Source organism: Sparus aurata, chromosome 19 (genome assembly GCF_900880675.1).
Source record: "Sparus aurata chromosome 19, fSpaAur1.1, whole genome shotgun sequence".
Lineage (NCBI taxonomy): Eukaryota > Metazoa > Chordata > Actinopteri > Spariformes > Sparidae > Sparus > Sparus aurata.
Genome location: NC_044205.1, coordinates 30656658 through 30683441, shown reverse-complemented (window position 1 = coordinate 30683441; position 26784 = coordinate 30656658). Strand labels below are relative to the sequence as shown.

The 26784-nt window shown below is 45.4% G+C and overlaps 2 protein-coding genes across 2 annotated transcripts; one reads left to right on the top strand and one right to left on the bottom strand.

The window, feature by feature from the left end:
- Window positions 1–359: 359 nt before the first annotated feature.
- Window positions 360–16632, top strand: arhgap28 (Rho GTPase activating protein 28). Its single transcript, XM_030397755.1, has 16 exons — window positions 360–379; window positions 7600–7840; window positions 7910–8130; window positions 8367–8478; window positions 10706–10832; window positions 11259–11406; window positions 11534–11696; window positions 11919–12010; window positions 12338–12412; window positions 12603–12753; window positions 13484–13566; window positions 13709–13924; window positions 14010–14135; window positions 14411–14538; window positions 14650–14687; window positions 14808–16632. Exons 2-16 carry the CDS (start codon window positions 7654–7656, stop codon window positions 14888–14890), a joined length of 1950 nt encoding a protein of 649 aa, XP_030253615.1. The 5' UTR covers window positions 360–379; window positions 7600–7653; the 3' UTR covers window positions 14891–16632.
- A 3560-nt stretch (window positions 16633–20192) lies between these two features.
- On the bottom strand, window positions 20193–25725 carry LOC115570379 (zinc finger and BTB domain-containing protein 14-like). The gene is given in 11 exon segments (XM_030398921.1): window positions 20193–20921; window positions 21009–21104; window positions 21223–21362; window positions 22091–22176; window positions 22258–22502; window positions 22595–22738; window positions 22837–22898; window positions 22901–22931; window positions 24808–24978; window positions 25095–25283; window positions 25367–25725. Coding segments are annotated over 11 exon segments (1326 nt in total). The 5' UTR covers window positions 25388–25725; the 3' UTR covers window positions 20193–20780.
- Window positions 25726–26784: the final 1059 nt, after the last annotated feature.

Sequence of the window (26784 nt, the reverse complement as noted above, 5' to 3'; positions counted from 1 at the left end):
CCTCCTGCTTCCAGTCTTTGTGCCAAGCTAGGTTAACAGTTCCTCCTGCTTCCAGTCTTTGTGCTAAGCTAGGTTAACAGTTCCTCCTGCTTCCAGTCTTTGTGCTAAGCTAGGTTAACAGTTCCTCCTGCTTCCAGTCTTTGTGCTAAGTTAGGTTAACAGGTGCTGGATTCCTTCAGTATGGGACAAACAGCTGATTGAGGATTTCTCCAACACTCCCAGTCTGAGGTGATGTCCAGCTGCTGGTCTAAACTGGGAGCCCCCCCTCCCCCCCCCTCCCGTGTCCCCGCCCCCCCCCCCCACGGCCCCTCCCATGAGCCTCCCCCCCCCCCCCCTCCCTCATGTCTCCACACAGAGGAGAGCAGCCGACTGAACGGACGTGAGTGTGTTTCTTCTCTTCATGTCTTTATTGAATGTTATGAACTGATAACACACTGGTGGTATATTGATGACATATTAGTGGTATATTGATGACATATTGGTGGTATATTGATGACATATTGGTGGTATATTGATGACATATTAGTGGTATATTGATGACATATTGGTGGTATATTGATGACATATTAGTGGTATATTGATGACATATTGGTGGTATATTGATGGCATATTGTTTGTATATTGATGACATATTGGTGGTATAATGATGGCATTTTGTTTGTATATTGATGACATATTGGTGGTATATTGATGACATATTGGTGGTATATTGATGACATATTGGTGGTATATTGATGACATATTGGTGGTATAATGATGACATATTGGTGGTATATTGATGACATATTGGTGGTATATTGATGACATATTGGTGGTATAATGATGACATATTGGTGGTATATTGATGACATATTGGTGGTATATTGATGACATATTGGTGGTATAATGATGACATATTGGTGGTATATTGATGACATATTGGTGGTATATTGATGACATATTGGTGGTATATTGATGACATATTGGTGGTATAATGATGACATATTGGTGGTATATTGATAAGTTTGACAGGAGTATTGTGGAGAGAGAGAGCGGCAGTGATGTGATCAGAGAGAACACGTGAAACGATTCAGACTTTAATCTGCAGCCAACACGAGACACAGTCGGGTTCTGGTTCTGGTTCCGGTTCTGAGTAATTTTGTTTACAAAAGAAAGGCATGAAAAGTCTGTCTTCCATCAGAGCTTCAGTCATCGATTCTTTTCAGCACTGATTCTTTTCTTCTTGAATCCTTTAACATGTGAAACTGTTGGTTATAATTCCTCCACCAGGCGACTGCACTGTTGATCAACAGATTAATTGATTCACTGTTGCAGCTTTAGAGCCTATCAGAGAGTCTGCTTCAGAGTCTGGAGGCACAGTGAACCAGATCCAGGACTTATGATCTGACTGGATCTTGTCTAAGTCTGGATCCGGTTCGCTGAACAGATCTGAGTTCAGCACGACACCTTCAGTGATTCAGTGTTTCCGTTTGACAGAAGAACAAAACGTGATGTTCCAACAGAGAGAAACGATCCAACGGCCGCATTTACATGAACACTGTTTACACCTTTATTCTGAAAAACACAATGTTTCTGTGCATGCCATTATTCTGAAAAACACCAGGTGAAAATCCCCTCAAAATATGATAAACAGACCAGCTGCTTGGGAGACTTTGCTTCTTTGGGTCAGAATCAGATTCTTGGACTAGAACTCAGCCTCCGTCTGTCATTCCTTCATCCACCTTCATGAGAAGGTAGGCGTTAAAATCAAGTCTTTCATGATGATTCTTTGGTTCGCGCACATCGACACCGCATTGTGATCTGTCGCACAGAGCTGACCCTAAACTGGACATGGCCGTGTGTTACAAGCTGCAATAAAATCCTGAACCAAGACTCTGGATGTTAAGACAAACGCTGACACGTCCCTCATGTGTTCTTCATTTAAATGGCACCTATCAGAGTCACAGGAACCATGCTGCATGTAAACATTGTGCCCGCAGGAAACAGAAAGTCATACGGACTGACACTGATAGTGGTGATGATGTCATCACCCGAGTCTGACAGAAGGTGATGGTTCATCATCATCAGGATGTGGATGTGTGAGCACATACAGGGGAAACACAATGACTGGGTCACTTTAAATGTTCCTGCGGGACACTCAGTCGCTCTGGTTGGTCGATCAGGTCCGATGATGTTCCTCCATCAGCTTCACATGAACTACAGACGTCTGGAGAGGAACAACAACAGTCCAGAATGTTAACATCAAACTGTAACCCTCTGTCCAGCTCTGGGATTGGCTCATTTTTATTAAAGAATCAGAAACCAGTCTGAAGGACCATTGGTAGGCTGATGGTCTGGGCTCTGGTCCTGGACGGTGAAGTCAAAAAGAGCTGATACTCAGTGTGACTTGAATCTGGTCTGGATCTGTTATTCAGCTCAGATCTGGATCAGATAAATCAGTTTGATTAGCAGCTCCACAGGACCTGGATCACACAGCTAGACCAGATCTAAAGGAGTTGGTTCTGGACCAGACTCTTCCTTCAGAAAATAAAACCGTCAGAATGTCAGCACACGTGATTGTCCTTTAATGACTCATCATAAAACACATTAAAACTATGGAGGACCTGATCCGCACCGGTCCTTAGAATCAGTCTGGGTCCAGTCTAGAGAACCAGCCAGGATACAGTCTACAGAACCAGTCAGTACCAAGTCCGGAGAACCAGTAAGGATCCAGACCAGGTCTGGTCCGGTGGACTGATGTGTTTTTGAGAGGATTTAACGTCTCACTCTGCAGCAGGAATAACCAGGTCAGATTACTGTCTGAGGACCTGAGTGAAATCACTTTGCTCTGATTGGCTGACACGTCCATTTCCTCCTAATGGACACAGAGAAGCAGCCTGTGCACCCCACTCAGTCTTCCCCTGGGAACCAAAACCATTAGACCAACACACACACATACTGATCAATACACTGGAAGAGGCTCACTTCCTTTTACACACACACACACACACACACACACACTATGATGTTTAATGTCAGCTCAGCTGCGTTCCTCCAAAAACCACAAGAACGCAAACTCAGATCACACAGATTCACACCTTCAACAAACTGATAGCTGTGATTACATATTGATTATTAGTGATTATTAGTGATAAGATAGTTGTTAGTGTGACTCCATCTTTTCTTTTAAGATGCCCACTTAAAGGGGGGTACACACATAAGGATTTTATAAATCTTAAGAGATGTTTTATCTGTAGAGCCCCCACACATGAAGATTCAAAAATCAGCTTTGATCATACTGTGTGTGGTGTGCTCCGATATTCTCAGCACAGGACACCACACATAAAGATTATCTGTCTCACGGCCGATCTAGAATCTAGTCCTCCGAGCCAGAAATATCGCGTGATCAAACGTGATCTACAGTAACCAATGGCAGCAACCCCAGCGTCAACGGGCTCTTCATAAACGGAAAAGAGCATCGACTGTATATAAAAAAGGGTAAATAAACGTTTGAAAACATGAAAGACACTGAAGACATAGAAGAGGGAATGATGGTGGTCCTCGGACTGTTGCCGTCCGAAAAATCTGGAAAACGTCCGCTTCCGTGTTCCTCGGTCAGCTGGTTGGCTACGTTGCGTTTCACGTCACATTTCACGGAGTAGTGACTCAGGAGTCGTCGGCTTTCCCCACACACGAAGATTTTTCATCGTAAATATTGAACAAGTTTAACATTTACGATTGTCGGCCGCGACCCGTTTCCGAGCAAATTATCGGGACAAATTGACTCTTAACACACCACAGACCACAGGATATAATCTTATAAAACAGAAGATAATCTCCCGTGGTCAGGAAGGGGTAAAATCTGAGCCCAATTATCGTTATATGTGTACCCCCCTTAAGCCATAGAGTCCTAGCATATAGTTCTTCGTTTTTACTGTTTACTGAAACTTTCGTTTGTCATACAAAAGCACATTATAAGCACAATAAATGTAAAATAACAGTGGTTCAAAGCACGGTCAAAAACTAGTGTGCTCTAAAGGCTCCACAGCTTCAACTAAAGGATCTAACAAGCACAGGCAAGCCTATTATCTGTGCGGCCAATCAGAGGCCAGGGCTGACTGCAGTAATTGGCAATCCTAATTAAGCACAAGAGTACCCATCTGCAGTCAAGATGGCTGACAAGGGCGCCGCCATATATCCAATCCATACCGGAAGTCTCAAGCGGAAGTTGATTAATCACCAAAATAAAAGCCGCCATTTATCCAATCCATACCGGAAGTCTCAAGCGGAAGTTAGTTTATCACCAAAATAAAAGCTTAATAAACAGTACGTTTAACCATAGACTGTATGGTTAACACATAACATAATTCTATGCATTTTGTGCATTAACATGTTTATCGTAATGGTGTAATTGATTAGTTAATGGTCTCGCCACGACTTTACTCAGAAGTTAGTTAGAAGCCTATAATGATCACTAACATAAATGTTAACATTTCATGGATTTAGCTTCAATATCAACGTTATGAATAAAAATTTGAATATTATGTTTGTGTGGTGGTGGTAGGGGGCACACACACACACATACACACACAATAGGACTGAAGAATAACTAAGAATAAATAAACTGAATTTTCAAATTAAATAGAGAATTGATAAAAAGGTCACAACAAATGTCATACTTACTATCAAATTAGTACATGGTAAATGTTAATTTATGTTACTGTTTCATTGATTTACAATTAATATTGAATGTAAATATTAACATTACGGTTATTAAACACAAATACAATGTTTGTGTGTGTGTGTGAGTATATATATGTATGTGGGGGGCTGCTCACACATATCATTCACGCTAGAACTGAAAAATAAGGCCAACACTGTACTTTAATATTGCACATAAAAATGAACACATCTCCAGACCCAGGAACTCCCCGTTCTGTTGCATCACACTTGTCTGTGGCCACTGTGTTGCTCATGATGCCCCCCTCATCCCTGAAGATCCCTGGTGGGTGAGGAAACGACCAGCTGGACTGATGTCTTTTAGCTTAGTTTCTTTATTATGCTTTTGAGCAAACAATGTGTGAGTAGTCTGTACTGTGCTTAATGGAAGCGTCCTCTGGTAAACAGGCTCGGCCATATACAGGAAAGACGGGGAGAGCATGCCAGCTTCCTGCAAACAAGATCCTGTATAATATCTGGGCAATACAGTCCTTGCACTGTATCACCACCAATGATTTACAGCAGGGGTCCCCAAACTTTTTTCGGTGGGGGCGACATCAACTTTCCTTTCTGTGGTGGGGGGCCGGTGTCAGTCTATAACAGGAAATGATATGGGCCAACTACCACTGTTCTTTTAAACACCAAGTCCTTACCACCACTACCCATTAATCTCAGTGTCCCAATTCAAAATGTTGCACCATAACTGCATATGAAAAACAATACAAAGGGATCTACCATGTTAAATAAAGTTTATTTAACATTTAATTTATTTTCATTTATTGTATATATTAGGAATTGAGGAAAACATCAACACTTATAGAGCAAATATAACATTTAACACTTATAACATTGAATGAAAAAAATGCAATACTGCTGTTACATGACTTTTCCTAAAAGTGTCTGTATTTTAACTTGGAATAGTTTTTATATAAATTACACAAAATATGATAAGTTAACCTGTTTCGGCCATAAGCGGTCAAACTGACCGCACATCACTTTGCGGGGTTTCATTGTTCCATTCTTCACTTGGTTTGCTGCTTTCATTGTCTCTCTTGTCTCTAACTGTGTTAGCGGTATCCAGCTGTGCCTCTTTGTGAATTTACTTGTGAGTTAATAATTATATAGTTGTATTAAATAGCTTGTTTGGCACCATGGGCAAACAACAACGGGAGTTCCTCCCTCCATGAAACAGCGAGCGGAACTGTTCACAACACGAAGGTGCTGAAATGATGCAACTCTGACTGTGTACCAGCCAAGGAAGAATGTCTACATCCTGAGCACCTGCACACAGGTGTGGGCACCTTTAGTGCGGCGAAGGCAACACCAGAGTCTGTGATTTACTACAACAACACCAATTACGGCGTGGACGTCCCGGACCAGATGGCGAGGGCGTATTCCGTCAAAGGCGGAAAGATAGCCAGTGTCGGTCTTCTATAACATCCTCGACCTGGCTGGGATCAATGCTCGCATCTTATTCAAGGAGCACCAGCAGCAGGAGAGGAGTCGGCACAAGGTGGGCAGCAGCGGAAGCAACCACCGCAGCAGCAGCAGCAGACACGGACACAGAGGCAGTGCCGGTCCCAAAGAGCTGCAAACTGAACCAAACGTCGGGCACTTGAAACCCACAAGCCCGGGTGTGGTAACTGTGACGAGAGCGGAGGTGATCTGTGACCAGTGATCACAACGGCTCTTCGTTTGTTTGAGATCAGCTCGTTTCCAGCTTTTTCGATTATATATATTTTTTACTTATATATTATTATAAAATCAGTCATAATCAAATAAGTTACTTTTAATTTTTATAACTTTTCTCTATTCAATTCTTGTGTAAATATGCAAAAATAACAGTTTACTATGTTATTTATAAATGTATAATTAAACTTGTTAAAATGTAGGCTACATTTTGGTGTTATTTCCTTAAAGAAAAATATATCATGACATAATGAATGCATTCATCACTCAATCGGGTATTTACATTAGGGATTATCCAGTTTAAAATCTAGTGGTCCAAATGACCGCTTACAGCCGTTCAAGTAGTTGTGGATTTCTGGCCTTCTAAAGTCCAGCTGACACTTTGGTCGAATCAGAAACATAATTTGACAGGATCTCACTCTTGGGTCGTGTAAAGCGCATAGTTATGCCTTAACCAAGATATAGATCATTAAGATTAATTGGATCAGATCCGACTGGAATGAATCGTCACAGTTGCTGGTAAACTGATTCAATTCACCCACCAGGCGCCAGCACACGGGTGCGAATTTCGATCCCTGCAGCGTAATAAAGACATACATTCATTCTTTCCCCATAACATAGTTAGATATGATTATCGAGAGCTCTCTTTCTTTCGCTCTTGTTCTGGCGTCTTGCAACGAGGATGGCACCCGACACTGCGGCACGTTGCCAAGCTCTATAGGAAATGCAATTATAAAATAGGCACGTTTAGAGAGATTGTTTGGGCTTTTATTTTGGTTTTATTTTGGTGATTAACTAACTTCCGCTTGAGACTTCCGGTATGGATTGGATAAATGGCTGCTTTTATTTTGGTTTTATTTTGGTGATTTACCAACTTCCGGTTGGGACTTCCGGTATGGATTGGATATATGGCGGCGCCCTTGTCGGCCATCTTGACTGCAGATGGGTGCCTCTCATTAAGCATGGTGCAAAGAAACTGTGGAGTCACTTATTCTTAACAAAACAAAGTACACAGTTATTCTGTTATAAACGGCAATAACAATATTGATATGTTGTGATGACTCAGTGTCAGTGACATCAGACGGTTGAGTCTCTGTTCACCGTTTATTTCTTTAATACAACAAAACTTCACAAAGCTACGACCTACACAGACCCACACAAGATTCCACAAATATCAAAGTTCCTCCCTCTGACTCTGTGATTGGCCAACAGGATCCATTTCCTTCTCTCCGACGCTCCGATTGGCTGACAGGATCTACTTCCAGGATGTTGTCATCTCCTCCTACCACCTCCCTCTCCACCTCCTCCAACCCTCCTCCTCCTCGGACAGTGACTTCTGACCCCCGGCGTATCGCCATGGAAACCTACTGGAGAGAAGTGCGGAGCATTGACGAGGAGAAGGAGGGAGAGGAAGAGGAAGAGGAAGAGGAAGAAGAGAGGAAGAGTATGGACGGTAAGTCAAGCTGACAGCACAGTAAGACATCATCTTCCTGTGTGACGTCTACCACCTGTTTACCTGCAGAGGTGGAGCTGGAGGAGGCGTGGCTGACAGAGGCGGGGCTATCGTCCCTGGTGACAGGCTCCTCATTAGAAGAGGCGTCTCCGCCGCCGGCCGAGGTGCTGCTGTCCACGCTGACACGGCAACAAGCCGCCACGGTGAGGAAGAGGCTGGACAACTACAACGAGACGCTGAAGACACGTAACAGGCAGCCAATCAGAGACGTCCGAGACATCTTCACCGAGGTGACACACACACACACACACACACACACACACACACACACACACACACACACACACACACACACACACAATACCAGCCTGATGACAACTCAGCAGTCATGGAGTCTGCTTCTCTGACCAGAGAAATTAAAGTTAATTCTGGGAGTTGAAGTTTCAACAGTCATGACTAAGCATTTTCTCTCTCTCTCTCTCTCTCTCTCTCTCTCTCACACACACACACACACACGCAATACCAGCCTGATGATGACTCAGCAGACAGATGCCCCTCCCCTCCCTCTCACTGTGCTGAGCCACCGCCAAGTCGATACCACACCACCACCAAAACCATCCGCCGAAACACTCACAGAGGTACCTGTCTGTCTGCTCACTGTCTATCTGCTCAGGGGTACAGTAGGAGGCAGTGGTCATTAGTAAGGCTCTAGTGGTTCTTTAGTATGTTCTACTGGTCCAGTGGAAGGTCCAGGTGGTTGTAATGGTCGTTTTTGTAGCTGTTGTGATTGAGGTGGTTTTAATCATCCTGTAGCAGGTTCTACTGGTCTTTCAGGTGGTTCCTGTCCCTTAGTTCATCCTAGAGGTCCATTCCGGGGTTCTAATGGTCATTTGAGTGTTTTACTCGCCCACTGGGAGAGACCCTCCCCCGGGGTCTGAGCTTGAGATGCCGTCCAACTCCTCGGGGAGTGGCTTCACTGGATGGACAAAGTGCGGCCGGGTGTAAATGTCACGCACGGCAACAGGAAGAACATACAAGGAGCAGTGGCGGCGGCTGCACTCCTCTACAGTCCCGGCCCGGACTTTTTACAGGAGGCAGCAAACCTCCCCTCCTGACACAGGAGCAACTAACCCCCTGCTCTACCTGCCTTCATCACTGGCAGTCCTAAATGGCTGCGAACGACACCCTCCCTCAGTAAGCAGTAAGATGCTATCCCAATGCCCCGTCTGCCCAGTCTTTTGTCTCCTTCCAATCCAACTCCCGCCCGCAATCACACACACCTGTATTCAATTCCATCAATACGCCAGTAATGCTCATTACGTCACTGATTGTGTCCCACAGCCCATTCACGTCACAGACGGTTTATCCGTGATAACAGCCTCTCTCACCCAACTCACTTCCACCAAGCTCCCTTATTGATGCTCACCTAAAGCCAATGTGGCTTCAAGACACGGTTCTCCACCGCCCAGTTCTCTTCCACTCAGACCCAAGCCTCCAGTTCTTGGTGGAGGTCAAGGTCTAACCGTGGCAGTCGGGTGTTTTGTGTTTTCCCCCTGTTTGTCTTCCCCCTCTTTTTCCCTCACCGGCTCCTGTTTACTGGTGTCTGGATCTGTGGTCTTGGCAGCAGTGTCAGCAACAGTGTCGGCAACAGCGGAGAGATGCACCTGCAGATGATTCCACTCATCATCCCCTGCTACATAACCCCGGTCTCGTCTCCACTCCTGCACCAGATTATTACACCAGTTACGGTGACTTAATCAAGGGCCTCTAACCATTGTGTTAGCTTTTGTGATTTCTTTTAAGTTCTTATTCTATGTTCCACAGATTTCTTAGTGTGTTTTTCTCGGTGAGCTCATATCATGATTGTGTTTTTTGTTCCTACCTCGTGGCAGAAAAACTCCACCTGAGCAGCTCCCTGATGACCTTGCCTACCTGTCTGCCTGCCAACCAGTCAGTTTTAGGTGATTCTGGTCCCTTAAATGGTCCTATAGATCCATTACAGTGTTGAAATGGACCTTTGGGAGGTTCCAATTCCCAATTCTGTAGGTGGTCCTAAAGGTCCTCCAGGATGTTCCAACTTTCTTGGAGAAAGTTCGAGTGGTTCAATACAGACCTAAGGCATTCATAATGTGTTGTTAAGGATTCTCCACCCTCAGACACAAAGCTCTTTCCCTACCATGCTGTCATACAGTAAGTGAGGGTGTTTTTGATGGTCCAGTGGTCGAAGTTCCCCAGAATCTGAGGAGACAGTTGGACGGGTCCCTCAGAAAGGCAGAAGCTGGTGAAACTGGACACTGCGCCCTCTGCTCCATGAGTACAGATGGGTGTGTACGTGATGTCTTCATAAGTCCACTCGTTGGTCTTTCTGGTTTTGAGGACCAGATCGGGCTGTTGTTGGTTCGGCACACCGGTCCTGATCGCCTTCCTTGTAAGTTGAACGAGTTTGCCTCTTGTCATAACTGAGGTGGTTTTAATGGTACTGTAGGATGTTCTAATGGGCCTGTGAATTGTATTGGATTTTCTGATGGTTCTTCTTGTAACTGAGGTAGCTTTGTGTAGGAGGGTCAAGTGTGTCTTCGTGTGGTTGCTGAGATTTTTTAAGTAGTTCTACAGATCCATTTGGTTCATGTTAAGGTGGGTCAAATGAGGGTAAAGGTCCTTCCGTCGGTCACAGTTTTAGTGGTCCTATGGCAGGATGGGTGGTTCCAGTTCTCCTGCAGGTGATCATACTGATCCTTTAAGTGGTTCTACATCAATGACAGGATTCTGCTTCTTATTTAGGAAGTCCTAGTGGTCCATTAGAGGTCAGACGAGGTTGTGATGGTTCCTTTTCATCATTTTCTGTTTTTCTTTTTGTGCCTCCAGTTCGACCAACTCTTCAAACGTTTCTGTTTGAGGATCAACTACCTGAACACCCATCAACCCCGACACACCCATCAACCCCGACACACCCACAGTCCCCAACACACACACATTCCCCAACACACACACAGTCCCCAACACACACACACTCCCCATCACACACACATTCACCTACACACACACATTCACTTACACACACACCCTCACCGACACACACACATTCACTTACACACACACCCTCACCGACACACACACACTCCCCATCACACACACATTCACCTACACACACACATTCACTTACACACACACCCTCACCGACACACACACATTCACTTACACACACACACTCCCCATCACACACACATTCACTTACACACACACCCTCACCGACACACACACACTCCCCATCACACACACATTCACTTACACACACACCCTCACCGACACACACACATTCACTTACACACACACCCTCACCGACACACACACACTCCCCATCACACACACCCTCACCTACACACACACCCTCACCGACACACACACATTCTCCAACAAGCACAAACTCACTTCCTGTCCTTCAGTCGAGACGAGTTGATTGGTTGCTACGGGAGTCTCCTTACTCAGAGGGCGTGGCTGAACACAAACAGGGCGGGACTTGTTGGGACTGTCTGAGTTTCCATGGAGACGACAGTGATGACCTACCAGTGAGTGTGACCTCTGACCTCCTGCTGCTCAACACAACACTGATCCCTCCTGTTATCATTATTATTATTATTTTTGTTGTTGTTGTTGTGTGTGTGTGTGTGTGTGTGTGTGTGTGTGTGTGTGTAGTTTGTACCTGTCTCACCCTCTCAGGGTCTCACCTGGGCAGAAGACCTGTCACCAGGTGACCTCGTCCGTCTCGGCTTTATCTGTCACATCGAGCTCTCCACCTTCCTGCAAACTCTGGGTGTCCAAACCAAACGCACCCGCCCGCCACGCCACCGGACACGGGGTGCGTTTCATTTTACATCATAGTTTGAGACGAGACAACACACAGCTGAGTGGTCAGCGGTTAAACCAATGAGGTGTCACACAGAGGTGGAAGCTGATTGGACTGTCGGTGGAAGTGATGACATCACTGACACCAACAGTCATCATTAGAGCTACATGAAGAAAACACAACAAATAATCTGTCTGTCTGTCTGACTGACCTGTCTGTCTGTCTCTGCATCAGACAGCGGTGTGTTCGGTGTTCCTCTGAACTCACTGTTGGCCAACGACAGGAAGAAGTTTCCAGGAGTCAAAGTTCCTATTGTCTTTCAGAAGGTGAATAATCTGTCCGTCTGTCTGTCTGACTGGCTGGTGGAGTTAGCTTCATGCTAACAGCTGGACATTCCTGTGGTGCAGGGTGTGGTTAGCAGCAGATAGCATGAAACTAACAGCTGGTTTAAAGGTCAAAGTATTAAAGTTTAATTTAGATCAGATCAGCTGACCTCAGATCAGAGGGACATTTTGTCCAACAGGAATTCCAGTTTCATAATTTAATGTTTTGATTTTTGTTCACGACTAAAAACTGAGAGTTGAGTTTTAACTGTGTGTGTGTGTGTGTGTGTGTGTGTGTGTGTGTGTGTGTGTGTGCGCGCGGGTGTGTAGTTGTTGTGTATTTTAGAGTCCGGGATGCAGACTGAAGGGATTCTCAGAGTACCAGGATCAGCAGCTACACTTAAGGTCTCATTCATTATCATTATAACACATTAACTGTGTGCAGTTTACTAATGAAGTTTAAATAGTGACTTTTTAAATGAGGTGTGGTGGAAACTGTAACTTTGTGCCAGTCCTCAAACATTAAAACATATGTTTCTATACACAGCAAAATAACTGAAAACCTGTCTGTCTGTCTGTCTGTCTGTGTCTTCAGTACCTGCGTAGAGAGTTAGACAGGTGTGGAGGGTTCGACTGGTCTGCAGTGAGACAGGTGGATGCTGCAGGTCTGCTGAAACTTTTCATCAGAGAGCTGCCGACACCTCTGCTGACACACACACACCTGTCCACCTACCGCTCTGTGCTGGGTACACGCACACACACACACACACACACACACACACACACACCACACACATACACGCACACACACACACACACACACACACACACACACACACACACACACACACACACACACCCACACACCATACACACACACACCATACACACACACACACACACACACACACACACACACACACACACACACACCATACACGCACACACACACACACACACACACACACACACACACACACACACACACACACACCATACACACACACCATACACACACACACATACACACACACACACCATACACACACCATACACACACACACACACACACCATACACACACACATACACACACACTGTACTCGATGATGATGAGTTCGGGGTGTTGGGACGTTTCATTCTAGCTGAGGTGAATCAAAGACCAGGTCACATACACATGATGTTTCATATTTGTGACATCAGCGACTGATGATGTCACTTGTGTGTCAGTGGAGGAAGACGTGCCTGAAATAAACAAAGACAGTAAAAGAGTTTAAAGTTTCCTCTCTGTTGGTTTGTGTTCAGTTCATCAACATGTCGTCACGTCGGCTTCAGATTTAATCTGAACAGTGCAGAGAAGCTCTCACAGTTTAAACTGTAAATACAAGATTTAAACACAATACTGAAGTCCCAATGTGTGTGTGTGTGTGTGTGTGTGTGTGTGTGTGTGTGTGCGTGTGTGTGTGTGTGTGTGCAGGTATCTCCTCTGTGCTTCATCAGGTTCAGGCTCTGCAGCTGCTGTCGTTGTTGCTTCCTGAAGCCCACAGAGAAACACTCAGAGTAAATACACACACACACACACACACACACACACTGAGTCTGTTCACACCTGCTGTCACTTCATCCTGACTGACCCCATCACACCTGTTGTTACTAGTAGCAGGCGTGTCTCCATGGTTACAGGCTTGTGTCATGGTTACAGGCCCTGCTGGTCTTCCTGCGTAAGGTGGTTTCTCATCAGGACCAGAACAGGATGTCTCTGTGGAATGTCTCCATGGTAATGGCACCCAACCTGTTCTCCTGCATTCACCGTGGCAACAAGAGCTCCGTCGCCAAGCAACGGGAGGAGATGGAGGAGGCGGTGGGTGGAGCTCAGCTGATCCGTCTGATGATCACACACCAGGACCTGCTGTGGACGGTGAGCCGAGGACACACACCTGCACAGCCTCAGTGACTTCACTGTCTTAACTGTCTGTGACATCACTTCCTGATTTCTTTGGTAGGTCCCCAGCTTCCTGCTGTCTCAGGTGAGACTTATGAACCAGGCGTCCAATCTGAAACAGCTCAGCCTAAGTAAGACCACAAGACGCCTGCTGAGGAGGAGGAACGACAAGAACGATAGAAACCAGGTGAGACGGGGACCAGGTGGGACAGATACCAGGTGGGACAGGGAACAGGTGAGGCAATTATGACAGCCGGTCGCTACACAGGTGAGACATAGACCCGGTGAGATGGATAGCAGGTGAGAGCAGAGAGAAAGATTAGGGTTCCTGTCCAGGGCTCTGGTTCTGGTTTCTGGTCCTGAGTGTCAAGAATCGTTCCTCTGTCATCACTGTGACATCACACCTGTGTGTGTGTGTGTGTGTGTGTGTGTGTGTGTGTGTGTGTGTGTGTGTGTGTGCAGGTCACAGAGCTGTGTGAGGGGGTCATCAGGGTTCACGCTCCCCGGCACACTAAGGTCTCCATGGCGATACAGCTGGATGGACAGACAAGAGCCAAAGACGTGACCGCACGTTTTGAGTGTGACAACAGGTAACACACACACACACACACACACACACACACACACACAGAACCATGTGATGGATCACTGGCTGATAATGGATGGTATCTCTCTCTCTGTGAATGTCTCTCCACCACCAGTCCAGCTCAGCGTCTGTATGAAGTGGGAGGAAACATCAGTGAGTCTCATGATGACATCATGACACAAACAGACAAGAAAAGCAACATCATCTCATGGTTGGGTTAGGGTTAGCATGGTTTTAAAAACCTGTCTGTCTCTCCACCTGTCTGTCTCTCAGGTGAGCGCCGTCTCCATCCAGACTGTCTGCTGTTGGACGTCTACAGAGTGAATCCTCACTGTGATTGGCTGATCAAACCCTGACGCACAACATTTCTTACATATCAACCTGTCTCACAACATGCGTGTCACCTGCTTCACCACTCTGACACCCTGTCTCACCTCTTCTGATCAGCCCTGTAGCACCCTATGATGTAATAATTTCCTGAGAATGTAATAACATTTGCACATAACTCAATCGAAAATGTAATAAAACCCAACAATGTAATAACTTCACCAAAAATGTAATAAAATATCCTGACTGATGTTGTAATAACATTTTTACTGATAATGTAATACCTTATTACATTATTGGGAATTTATTACATTTTCAGGTGGGTCTTTTTTTTTTAAAACTGATAATGTAATACTTGACAGATAATGTAATATATATGTTTCAGTGCAGAGTTCTACATTTTGTGTTTTAAGAATGTCATATTCACTGGATTTGAAACAACAGAATGACTATTGGGTTAAACTGCAGACCTTCAGTACCATACAGCCATATGCACATGTGCAAATAATCAGGGACATGCAGCTACATCCTGGTCCTACTGAGTGGGTGATGGACTTACCTCCTTGGGAGACCAGAATTCCAGCTCAGATAAGCTTCTGAGCTGCACTGGAGACCCAGGTAACTCTTCCCTAAACGTACCTCTTCATTTCACAGATTTCCAACAAATCACTACCTCATGAAAACAACCACAAACCAACAAAACAACTTTCAGTAACACTTCATTCATAACACCTGCACACACATTACATGACACCTGACATAAACATAGGCCTACATATCCACTCATAAATGGTTATTATATCACTTTCAATGTCAAATTGACATCTTACTCTGTCCAGTGACACAGTGGTTGGCTGACATACTGTCATACTGATAGTATATTATGAGATTTAGCTGTATAAATAAAGGTTAAACAAATATGTCAGCATCAAAATGACAAAACTTGATGACAACTGACATGGTTATTTTTCAAACTCCTTTTTGGGGTTTACACAGGGTTTCTGAAGGTGTATGTTGTTTCTATGATAGTACAATTCTTTAGTGGTGAAAGTAATTGTCTAAAGGTCTTATATCCATTTAAATCCTGTTTTATTGACATGACATCATTTCTGCAACGCTATCTGCTGGTAATGTCAGTAACATGTTTAAATCAGATTTTCCATTATACAGTCACTAGTGTTGTTATAAAAATGATGCTTTTGATATGTTAATTAATGTCGGACGCCGGCATCCTGGCCACTAGAGGGCCTGCAAGGGAGAACACAATCAGGGTCTCTTTCAGTGGTGGCTAGCTGAAAATATGTCCAGCAGCAGTGAAGCTTTCTCCCTTTATATGATCACTTGGTGAGTGAGTATGCAATGTCTCTGCATCAATACCTTCAGATTTCTGTAGGATACCAGAAAAGGTTTGATAACGGTCGGCTTTAGACTAGTTTTTATTGACCATGTGGCTACATGCTAGTTTTTACTGATGCTAACTTTTTGACACTTTAGCCAAGGCTTGGCTACTTCTTTAAATAGCTTAAGATGTCTATCAGAAAATAGTTTGATAGAATATGATGATAAAGTGGTAGGCTGCAGGCTACATTTTTGTTATTGACCACATGTTACATGCTGATTAGAAGTTAATTAAAGGTTGAATTATGGAGAATGTTTATTAACCCTTAGGAGTCTGGGGTATAATTGGCCGTTTTTGACTACTTTTGATTTTACCATTATATTTCACCTTAAAAACTATTTACCTTGCCTTGTTTGTTGTCATTATTTTCAGCACAGCCTCACATGTGTGATGAATAGTTATTTTTTCATTTTGACACACTGTATTAACACAATGGACCTAAAATCACAAAAAAACATAAAATTGGATTGGAAAGTTGGATTTTTTCACTGTGAAAACCACAAATATGTTTAACGAACCATTTTTATTACTTATAATGCAAATATAAATTGTTGTTTGCTAAAATTGTGCTTAAGTTATTGAAATTTAGTTATATTAACTATTTACATTTAAATGCAGGCAATGCCTCAGGCTCAGGGCTCCCTCAGCTCTCCTGCTGCTCCACATTCAGCTTCTCCTCATTGTTTTGACTCACAAAACCAAAAGAACGACTCCACTACACACTAAACACGCTACACTAAACACTACAGAACACACTAACTATACACTCCAAACATGCTAAATGTCACAAATCTCTCAACTCTCAAAACCCGCCATCTCTATCGCTGTCTATCACCGCCACTGCTGCTGTCACTCTTTTGCCGCCGTCCCTCCCGCAACTTGCCCCTGTTACTCAGCAACCAAATCAAGTGTTTTGCCACATAATTTTGTGATTGGTTGGTGTGGTGCCTTTTTCCACCAATAGGAACATGTTTTTTGCATGCAAACACTTCCTGCTTGCGTACACTTTCGTGAGAAAAGCCTGTTTTTACTGTTTCTTCCCGCACCAAACGTGCAGCAAACGTGAAGATAATGATAGCGAAAAAGCGGCAGACATTATTTATCGTTTCTCCGCTTTTACTTGGCCTATCAACACAATTTAAAAACTGGTATATAGTTTGAAGGCTGCTCCAACACATACCCCGGAACCGAGACCCACTGAGGCTGCGTCTCGCTGCTACATCATCTTAAATCAGTCAGGCGATTTGATCACGCCAGCGTGATCGTCGAATCCTAAGGGTTAAAAGCTATATTTTTTAGGTAAATCTCATAATATACTATCAGTATGACAGTATGTCAGCTGACCACTGTGTCATTTGACATAGAGTAAGATGTCAATTTGACATTGAAAGTGATATAATAACCATTTATGAGTGGATATGTAGGCCGATTGTATAAAAACTAAAATAAATGACCAGATCAACAAAAGTATGAAGTAACTAAGTAACAACTAACTAACAACTAAGTATGTCTGTTCAGAACATGGTGCATTACGTTATGTTGCCAATGATCATTTTTGTGCTTGTTTATAGTTTAACCATTAGTGAGGCAGCTGTTACATTTCCTGACACCAGCTGTTTTATCCCCCATTGAAACGCACTCTGCTGGGCAAACTGTGTCATCACACCAATTTTTATTACCCCAAGCATGTTTTTCTGCATCATACTTTTTAAATATAAGGTTTTAAAACCTTATGAAGCAGCCGATAAATCAATAAAGGCAAATACTGATAAGTCGGTCGGGCTCTGCTATTTTGCACAATGTTCATTGTGTGTCCTTCAAAGAATTTAGATGGTAAAAAATTCCAAGGAGTCATGTGAGTCATATAACTTAAAAGAATCCTGCTTGTAGTGTGTTGTGAGAAACATGAGAAAACCTGCCTGAATAAACTCAGTCCACTGCTACAGTTTAAAGGTGTATTTACTCAGTTATAAAAAGACAATTGTAGTGGAGAGAGAATGAAGATAACTGGATAAAATGGAATTGTAGAATTAGAAATGTCACAGTTATGGTTAGGCGTCCTGCAACAGCGTCCTCTGGGAGGTGTGCAGAGGTGTGTCGGGGCAGGTGGTGCTCCCAACAAATCACCTCCTGGCTGTATGGTACTGAAGGTCTGCAGTTTAACCCAATAGTCATTCTGTTGTTCTTAAAACACAAAATGTAGAACTCTGCACTGAAACATATATATTACATTATCTGTCAAGTATTACATTATCAGTTTTGAAAAAAAAGACCCACCTGAAAATGTAATAAATTCCCAATAATGTAATAAGGTATTACATTATCGGTAAAAATGTTATTACAACATCAGTCAGGATATTTTATTACATTTTAGGTGAAGTTATCACATTATTGGGTTTTATGACGTTTTCGATCGACTTATGTGCAAATTGTATTACATTTTCAGGCGTTATTACATTTTCAGGAAATTATTACATGTTAGGGTGCTACAATCCCTCTCACACAGCCTGTCTCACCCCCTGTCTCACCTCTTCTGATGAGCCCTCTCACACAGCCTGTCTCACCCCCTGTCTCACCTCTTCTGATGAGCCCTCTCACACAGCCTGTCTCACCTCTTCTGATGAGCCCTCTCACACAGCCTGTCTCATCACCTGTCTCACCTCTTCTGATCAGCCCTCTCACACAGCCTGTCTCACCCCCTGTCTCACCTCTTCTGATGAGCCCTCTCACACAGCCTGTCTCACCCCGTCTCACCTCTTCTGATCAGCCCTCTCACACAGCCTGTCTCACCCCCTGTCTCACCTCTTCTGATCAGCCCTCTCACACAGCCTGTCTCACCCCCTGTCTCACCTCTTCTGATGAGCCCTCTCACACAGCCTGTCTCACCTCTTCTGATCAGCCCTCTCACACAGCCTGTCTCATCACCTGTCTCACCTCTTCTGATGAGTCCTCTCACACAGCCTGTCTCACCACTCACCTGTGAGACAGTTTAACAAACATCTGTTGCTGTGTGTTGTCATGGTGATGACATCGCATCCTGTGGTTATGATGCATTTTGTATCATGATGTTGTTTTTACATGGAGACAGTATTATTGATCTGATGTTATTGATCACAGCATAGTTGACCCTTATTAAACAATAAACAGCTGCTGGTGGTGTTTGTCTCCCTCTGCTGCTCACTGCTTGTATCTGCAGACTGTCAGTTTGGGAACTGTCGATCGTATTCACTTAATATTAATATTTTTGTGAAAACAGAAGACTGATTTAAATTCATGCCGTGTTTAAAGATCTGATTGGTTGTCAGAGGTCAGCGTGTGGAGGCGTCGTGTCGTACATGTGACCTGACGATCCCACGAGACTCCTGCGGGAACAGTTTCAGTTTTAATAAAATCTCATTTGGACACTTGGACTGGTGGGTGTGTCGAGGTTAATTACTGGAGGTGGTCACTCAGATGCTTTAGCCTCTTCCCTTTCATTGAGCTTCAACAAATGATTCAGCAAACAACCTCCAAGTCCCCTGAAGCTTCTTCAGAGACCGGTTTGTTCAGAGGATGTCGGCCTGTGTTTATTTTGCTTCTGAAAAGCCGACACCTGTTAATCAGCTTCACGACCAGGTGACGGAAAGAACAACCTGCAGGCGCAGAATCTCTTTCATTTTGTGTTCCCAGACCAAATGAGCAAGATGTTCAGTTATGACCCGGACATCAACTGAAACCAAAGATATAATATCTGAATATTCAGACTGCTCAGTGTGTCGGGACAGAGACGGGGCACTCTGTTGACCTTTTATCTTATTAAGTGTAACAGTTACGCTACTCAAGTTAAGAAAAAATGTGTTACAATTAGGTGTCACCAACAGGCCACTGAAAATAAATATGTCCACTATGGGACCCTGTTGTGATGCCGCTGATGAAATAAAGCAGACGTGCAGTTTAAAACACAGCAGCTCTGCTCATTAAACTGAACAGAACTTTATTTACAACACAAACAAATAGCTTCAAAATCGACCGTTTTCTGTACAGAGTTTGGTTCAGACTGAAAAACTGATCTGTACATTTTTCAGAGACATCATTACAAATGATACATGAAGTCAGAGGAGAGGGAGGCGGTCCCACACACAGTCCTCCATGTTTAACACGCTGATCACATGATTGCTGAGGTCATCAGTCATGTCAAAGTCAGTTCATGGTCACTGATTCAAAGCAGGAAAAAACAACTTCTACGGACACAGACCTTCATTTAGAGTCTGCTTCAAAATAAAACAACTATCAAGAAAATGTCCTTATCAATACAGTCACACTGATCGGGAGCAGCTGACGGTGTCCAGATGTTAGGAGCAGCTGACGGTGTCCAGATGTTAGGAGCAGCTGACGGTGTCCAGATGTTAGGAGCAGCTGACGGTGTCCAGATGTTAGGAGCAGCTGACGGTGTCCAGATGTTAGGAGCAGCTGACGGTGTCCAGATGTTAGGAGCAGCTGACGGTGTCCAGATGTTAGGAGCAGCTGACGGTGTCCAGATGTTAGGAGCAGCTGATGGTGTCCAGATGTTGCTCCTCAGCAGCCATGGCGGCGGCCTGCAGCGTCTCTGTGTCGCTCTGCAGTGGGTTCAGCTGTTTCCTCTCACTGTGCATGTTGTTCTCATGACGCTTCAGATCTGACGCCTGAAAGTACAGAGTGACACTGAACTCAGCACAGGTATACATACACACCACACACAGCAGTGCTGTCAGCAGTATCAGGATCAGTACCTTGGCGAAGGCCTTGGTGCAGGATGGACAGACAAACGGTTTCTCTCCTCTGTGTCTCCTCTCGTGGTCCTTCAGGTGAGACTTGTGTTTAAATGCCTAGAGACAGATAGACAGGTGAGAGAGAGGTGAGACAGCTGGGTGAAAGAGAGACACACGCACACACACACACACACACACACACACACACACAGGTAAAACAGACAGGTGAGCTCACCTTGTCACACATCTGGCAGGCGAACGGCCTCTCGTTGCTGTGAACTCGTTCGTGCTTCTTCAGGTCCGGAGCTCGAATAAATGATTTCCCACAAACGTCACACCTGTACGGTTTGAATCCTGTGTGGATCTTCAGGTGTTCTAAAACACACAGGTAAGGGCAGGGCCAAACTAAATATCATCTGTAAACAGAGTCCTGCACGGGTTCGGGTACCCGACGGGTGACCCGCACAATTTGGATGAAACGGGTGAAAAATAATGTCCTGTGTCGGACGCGGTGCGGATCGGGTCGGACGCCTAGAGAGCGCGGGTCGGGTTATGCGATTGTCATTTTCATGGCGTCAGGTGCAAAAAAAATTACAAATAAAAAAATCATTAGCGACACATCTACAAAAATATGCCTGCATTTCAAAATGATAAGCATGTACCGTATTGACTCGAATATAGGACGAGGTTTTTTTCAATGAAAATTATGTGTAAAAGAGGGGTCGTCTTATAATCAGGGTCGTCCTATATTCGGGTCAATACGGTATATTTCATATGAGCTCATTCACGCGTGCTTGCGCCCTCCCAGAACTCCCATTCCCCACACTGGCTTACTTTCATTTTTAAAAATTGCGTCAGTCTAATTTTGCTTCGGGTGCGGGTCGGGCGTCGGTATCAATTTATAGCGGGTCGGCTCGGGTGCGGAATGTAATTTGTGTTACTGTCAGGAAACGGGTCAGATGCGGTTTTAAGTACGACGGGTACGGGCAGGTGCGGGTTTGCAAATTAAGACCCGTGCAGGACTCTGATCTGTAATATCTCAGGCTTAATACTGTCTTTATGTGATGACATCAGAGCCCAGGTGAGTGCAGGTGTGTTGTTACCTTTCAGGTGAGCGTGGGTGGTGAAAGCTTTGGTGCAGATCTCACAGGCGAATGGACGCTCTGCTGAATGAAGCTTCTCATGTTTCCTAAAGACACAGAGGACAGGTGAGGTCACCAGGTTTATTGATCAGGTGTACTGATCAGTTGTATCGATCAGGTGTTTGTACCTGAGCCTGCTCTCGTCCAGGAAGTTCTTCCCACACACCTGGCAGGCGAGCTGCTCTCGGTGTCCGTACAGCAGGTACTCAAACTTCATGTCTGTCGTGGCGGTCGACCAGCCCGGCGGCTGCTCGTCCTTCACCTCGCCCATACTGTCTGTAAACGTCAGCGTCTGGGTGGCGTGGTGCTCCGCCCCCAGCTCTTTAGGCTCCGCCTCCATCTCTGTCACCACATCTTGGTCGTAGCAGGTTACCTGGACAGGTCACACAGGTGTGGTAACATGTGCTGTTTACCTGTGGTTACCTGCATTTAGGTGTGTGTGTGTGTGTGTGTGTGTGTGTGTACCTTGTGTACGTCCTCATTGGTCAGCTCTTTCAGGATGGCTTCCTGGACACGCAGCGCTGCACTGGGAGACTTATCTAGCTCCTGATTGGCTGATGCCTCAACAAGGTCATCTGTGGTGGGCGTGTCATCATGCTCTCCTAGTACCTACACGCACAAACACACACACACATTTACTGAATGTTAATTAAAGCTGTTGTGACAGCTGATTGATCACTGATCATTATTGATTTGTGTAATCGTACCTCGGCGTCAGCAGCCAGCTGGGCCTCTGGCGGCAGCGCCATCTTTACGATGTCATAGGGAACTTCTCTTTGTCCTCCGATGACACGTCTCGTTTCTGAGGAGAAATGAACGCATCATCACACAGACGGAGGAGCTTCACCTGTCTTTACCTGTCTGACTGACCTGTGTGTGTCTGTTACCTGTGTGTGTCTGTTACCTGTGTGTGTCTGCTACCTGTGTGTCTGTTACCTGTGTGTGTCTGTTACCTTGTTGTGTCTGCTTACCTGTGTGTGGTCTGCTACCTGTTGTGTCTGTTACCTGTGTGTATCCTGTGTTACCTGTGTGTGTCCTGTGTTACCTGTGTGTGTCTGTTACCGTGTGTGGTCTGCTACCTGTGTGTGTCTGCTACCTGTGTGTGTCTGTTACCTGTGTGTGTCTGCTACCTGTGTGTGTCTGTTACCTGTGTGTGTCTGCTACCTGTGTGTGTCTGCTACCTGTGTGTGTCTGTTACCTGTGTGTGTCTGTTACCTGTGTGTGTCTGCTACCTGTGTGTGTCTGTTACCTGTGTGTGTCTACTACCTGTGTGTGTCTGCTACCTGTGTGTCTGCTACCTGTGTGTCTGTTACCTGTGTGTGTCTGTTACCTGTGTGTCTGCTACCTGTGTGTGTCTGTTACCTGTGTGTGTCTGTTACCTGTGTGTGTCTGCTACCTGTGTGTGTCTGTTACCTGTGTGTGTCTGTTACCTGTGTGTGTCTGCTACCTGTGTGTGTCTACTACCTGTGTGTGTCTGTTACCTGTGTGTGTCTGCTACCTGTGTGTGTCTGTTACCTGTGTGTCTGCTACCTGTGTGTGTCTGTTACCTGTGTGTGTCTGCTACCTGTGTGTGTCTGTTACCTGTGTGTGTCTGCTACCTGTGTGTGTCTGTTACCTGTGTGTGTCTACTACCTGTGTGTGTCTGCTACCTGTGTGTGTCTGCTACCTGTGTGTGTCTGTCACCTGTGTGTGTCTGCTACCTGTGTGTGTCTGTTACCTGTGTGTCTGTTACCTGTGTGTGTCCGTTACCTGTGTGTGTCCGCTACCTGTGTGTGTCTGCTACCTGTGTGTGTCTGCTACCTGTGTGTGTCTGCTACCTGTGTGTGTCTGTTACCTGTGTGTGTCTGCTACCTGTGTGTGTCTGCTACCTGTGTGTGTCTGCTACCTGTGTGTGTCTGCTACCTGTGTGTGTCTGTTACCTGTGTGTGTCCGCTACCTGTGTGTGTCTGTTACCTGTGTGTGTCTACTACCTGTGTGTGTCTGCTACCTGTGTGTGTCTGCTACCTGTGTGTGTCTGTCACCTGTGTGTGTCTGCTACCTGTGTGTGTCTGTTACCTGTGTGTGTCTGTTACCTGTGTGTGTCCGTTACCTGTGTGTGTCCGCTACCTGTGTGTGTCTGCTACCTGTGTGTGTCTGCTACCTGTGTGTGTCTGCTACCTGTGTGTCTGCTACCTGTGTGTGTCTGCTACCTGTGTGTGTCCGCTACCTGTGTGTGTCTGCTACCTGTGTGTGTCTGCTACCTGTGTGTGTCTGTTACCTGTGTGTGTCTGCTACCTGTGTGTGTCTGCTACCTGTGTGTGTCTGCTACCTGTGTGTGTCTGTTACCTGTGTGTGTCTGCTACCTGTGTGTGTCTGCTACCTGTGTGTCTGCTACCTGTGTGTGTCTGCTACCTGTGTATGTCTGCTACCTGTGTGTGTCTGTCACCTGTGTGTGTCTGTTACCTGTGTGTGTCTGTTACCTGTGTGTGTCTGTTACCTGTGTGTGTCTGCTACCTGTGTGTCTGTTACCTGTGTGTGTCTGCTACCTGTGTGTGTCTGTTACCTGTGTGTGTCTGCTACCTGTGTGTGTCTGTTACCTGTGTGTGTCTACTACCTGTGTGTGTCTGTTACCTGTGTGTGTCTGCTACCTGTGTGTGTCTGTCACCTGTGTGTGTCTGCTACCTGTGTGTGTCTGTTACCTGAGAGCAGAGTTTGTCTAGGAAGCGGATCCCGAGGATCTGTCCTGATGACATCATGAGGTTGACATCTCTCTTCTTGACGGAGATCTTCGCTGTGTACATGTAGTTCAACACCTCCTCGAAGATATCTGAGCGGATGAAGTCGATCTCAATCACTGAAGAGTTGTCCACCTGAGAGACGGGGACAGGCGAGGGTTACTAACATCCATGTACCTGCAGTGCACCTGGTTTGTTTTGCTGTGTGTTTTTGTGAGTATTAAAGTGTACATGTGTATACTGAAGAGTACCTCGTGTTTTTTGAAGAGTTTTTTGAAGTAGTTGGAGCAGGCGGCGAGCACACAGCGGTGAGCGCGGAACTTGACGTCTTCGACCACCACAGCGATGTCACAGTGTTCGCCCTCCAGTCGCTGCTCGTTCAGCAGCTTCAGGAAGATGCTCTTATGTTCGTCGTCCACGTACTTCACTGTCTCCGTCATCTTCACACGGGCAGGTAACACAGAAGTAAAACACTTTCTGTTAGAGGCGTCTGTCAAAATCAGAGTTTCTCAGATTCACTCACTGGTTCCTGGACTGTCGTCATGTATCCACCAGATCTAATCACTGAAGTCCTGATCCGCCCTTTCTCACCAACTCTTAACTTGTAGGCAGAAATTATTGACCAAAGGACAGCTAAAGTTAGCTAACGTTATTCCTGCGTGCAGCCGAACTACAGATGTGTCTGTCTCAACCTCGTCGAGTCAAGTCAACACTCGTCATAAAGACCAGTCAGTAGTTATAAAGTCAGTAAGTGTTGATCTTAAGCTTTTATCATTTACATTATCAATTCATGCTTAACATAACGGTCAGCCGCTTCCTCAGCGGAATGAAGTCATTGTCATGATGAAACACGGGAGGTTTATTAGGATGTGTGTTCAGTTACAGTCTGCAACAGAGTCCAGCTCACCGTTTGGAAGCTTCAGTCAAAGTGAGATCAGCAGTCTCAGACCAGTACCGATGAAATCCTAACACCGAGTGGATTTATTTGTTCTGGATGCACATCGTAGGTGACGAAGTCATCAGGAAGTGACGTCACACTGAAGCACTTCAACGGATTACCTGCTAATATTGTTCTCCTCTCACCTGTTCCCCTGTCCTCTGGTTTAGGTGAACTGTGGTCAAACTGGTTTAAAGTTTCTTTCAGACTGGTTAGACTGGGATCAGATCTGTGTGCTGACAGTTTGAGTGCCTGGCTCAGAGGCTCCTGGCAGACTGCCCCCCCCCCTCCTGCACATCTGTGCCCAGTCTGGTCCCAACAGTTCATGTACCTCTACTATCGCGGACATGCGCACAGACGCGCGTGCACGCTTCACGATGAATTAAAGTGAGCCGAGGGGACAGGCAGCACACAGGCTAGCTGTTAGCATGGAGCATACTGACAACATGACCATGACGGTCCAGGTTTAACATGCAGACAGTCCGGGTCTGATCCGGTCGGTTAACGGACACCGAGTCCTAGTTCTGCTCTGGCTAACATTCATTTAAACCTGACAGCAGCGGGCTAGGCTAACGTTAGCAGCTGCGAGGCTAACGTTAACTTCAGTTTCGAACACAGACAATCATTTCCGTGTTAACTGTAACCCGGGGTAACAGCAGGAGAGCAGCGGGGCACCGTTCAGACCGTGTAACGGCAGCTTTGGTGAGGGAGCTAACATGCTAACTAAACGGTAAACAACGTTACTACCGTTAGCCTGTGGGACGTGAGGGAGCTAACGTGCTAATTAAACATTAAACAACGTTACAGCGGGTCGGTGTGGACACGCACGGTTCACCGGAGGCTCACAGCGGAGCCGGTGTGTGACGCCGCGGTGTGTGTGAGGTGTTGGTGACACTCGGTGCTTCTGTTAAATGGCGGACAGTTTGGCCTGCTCCTCCGATCACACACAAAATGGCGTTTATCCGCTGCCTGTTCTCCAGTCTGTCCGTTAAAGCTGCAGACCG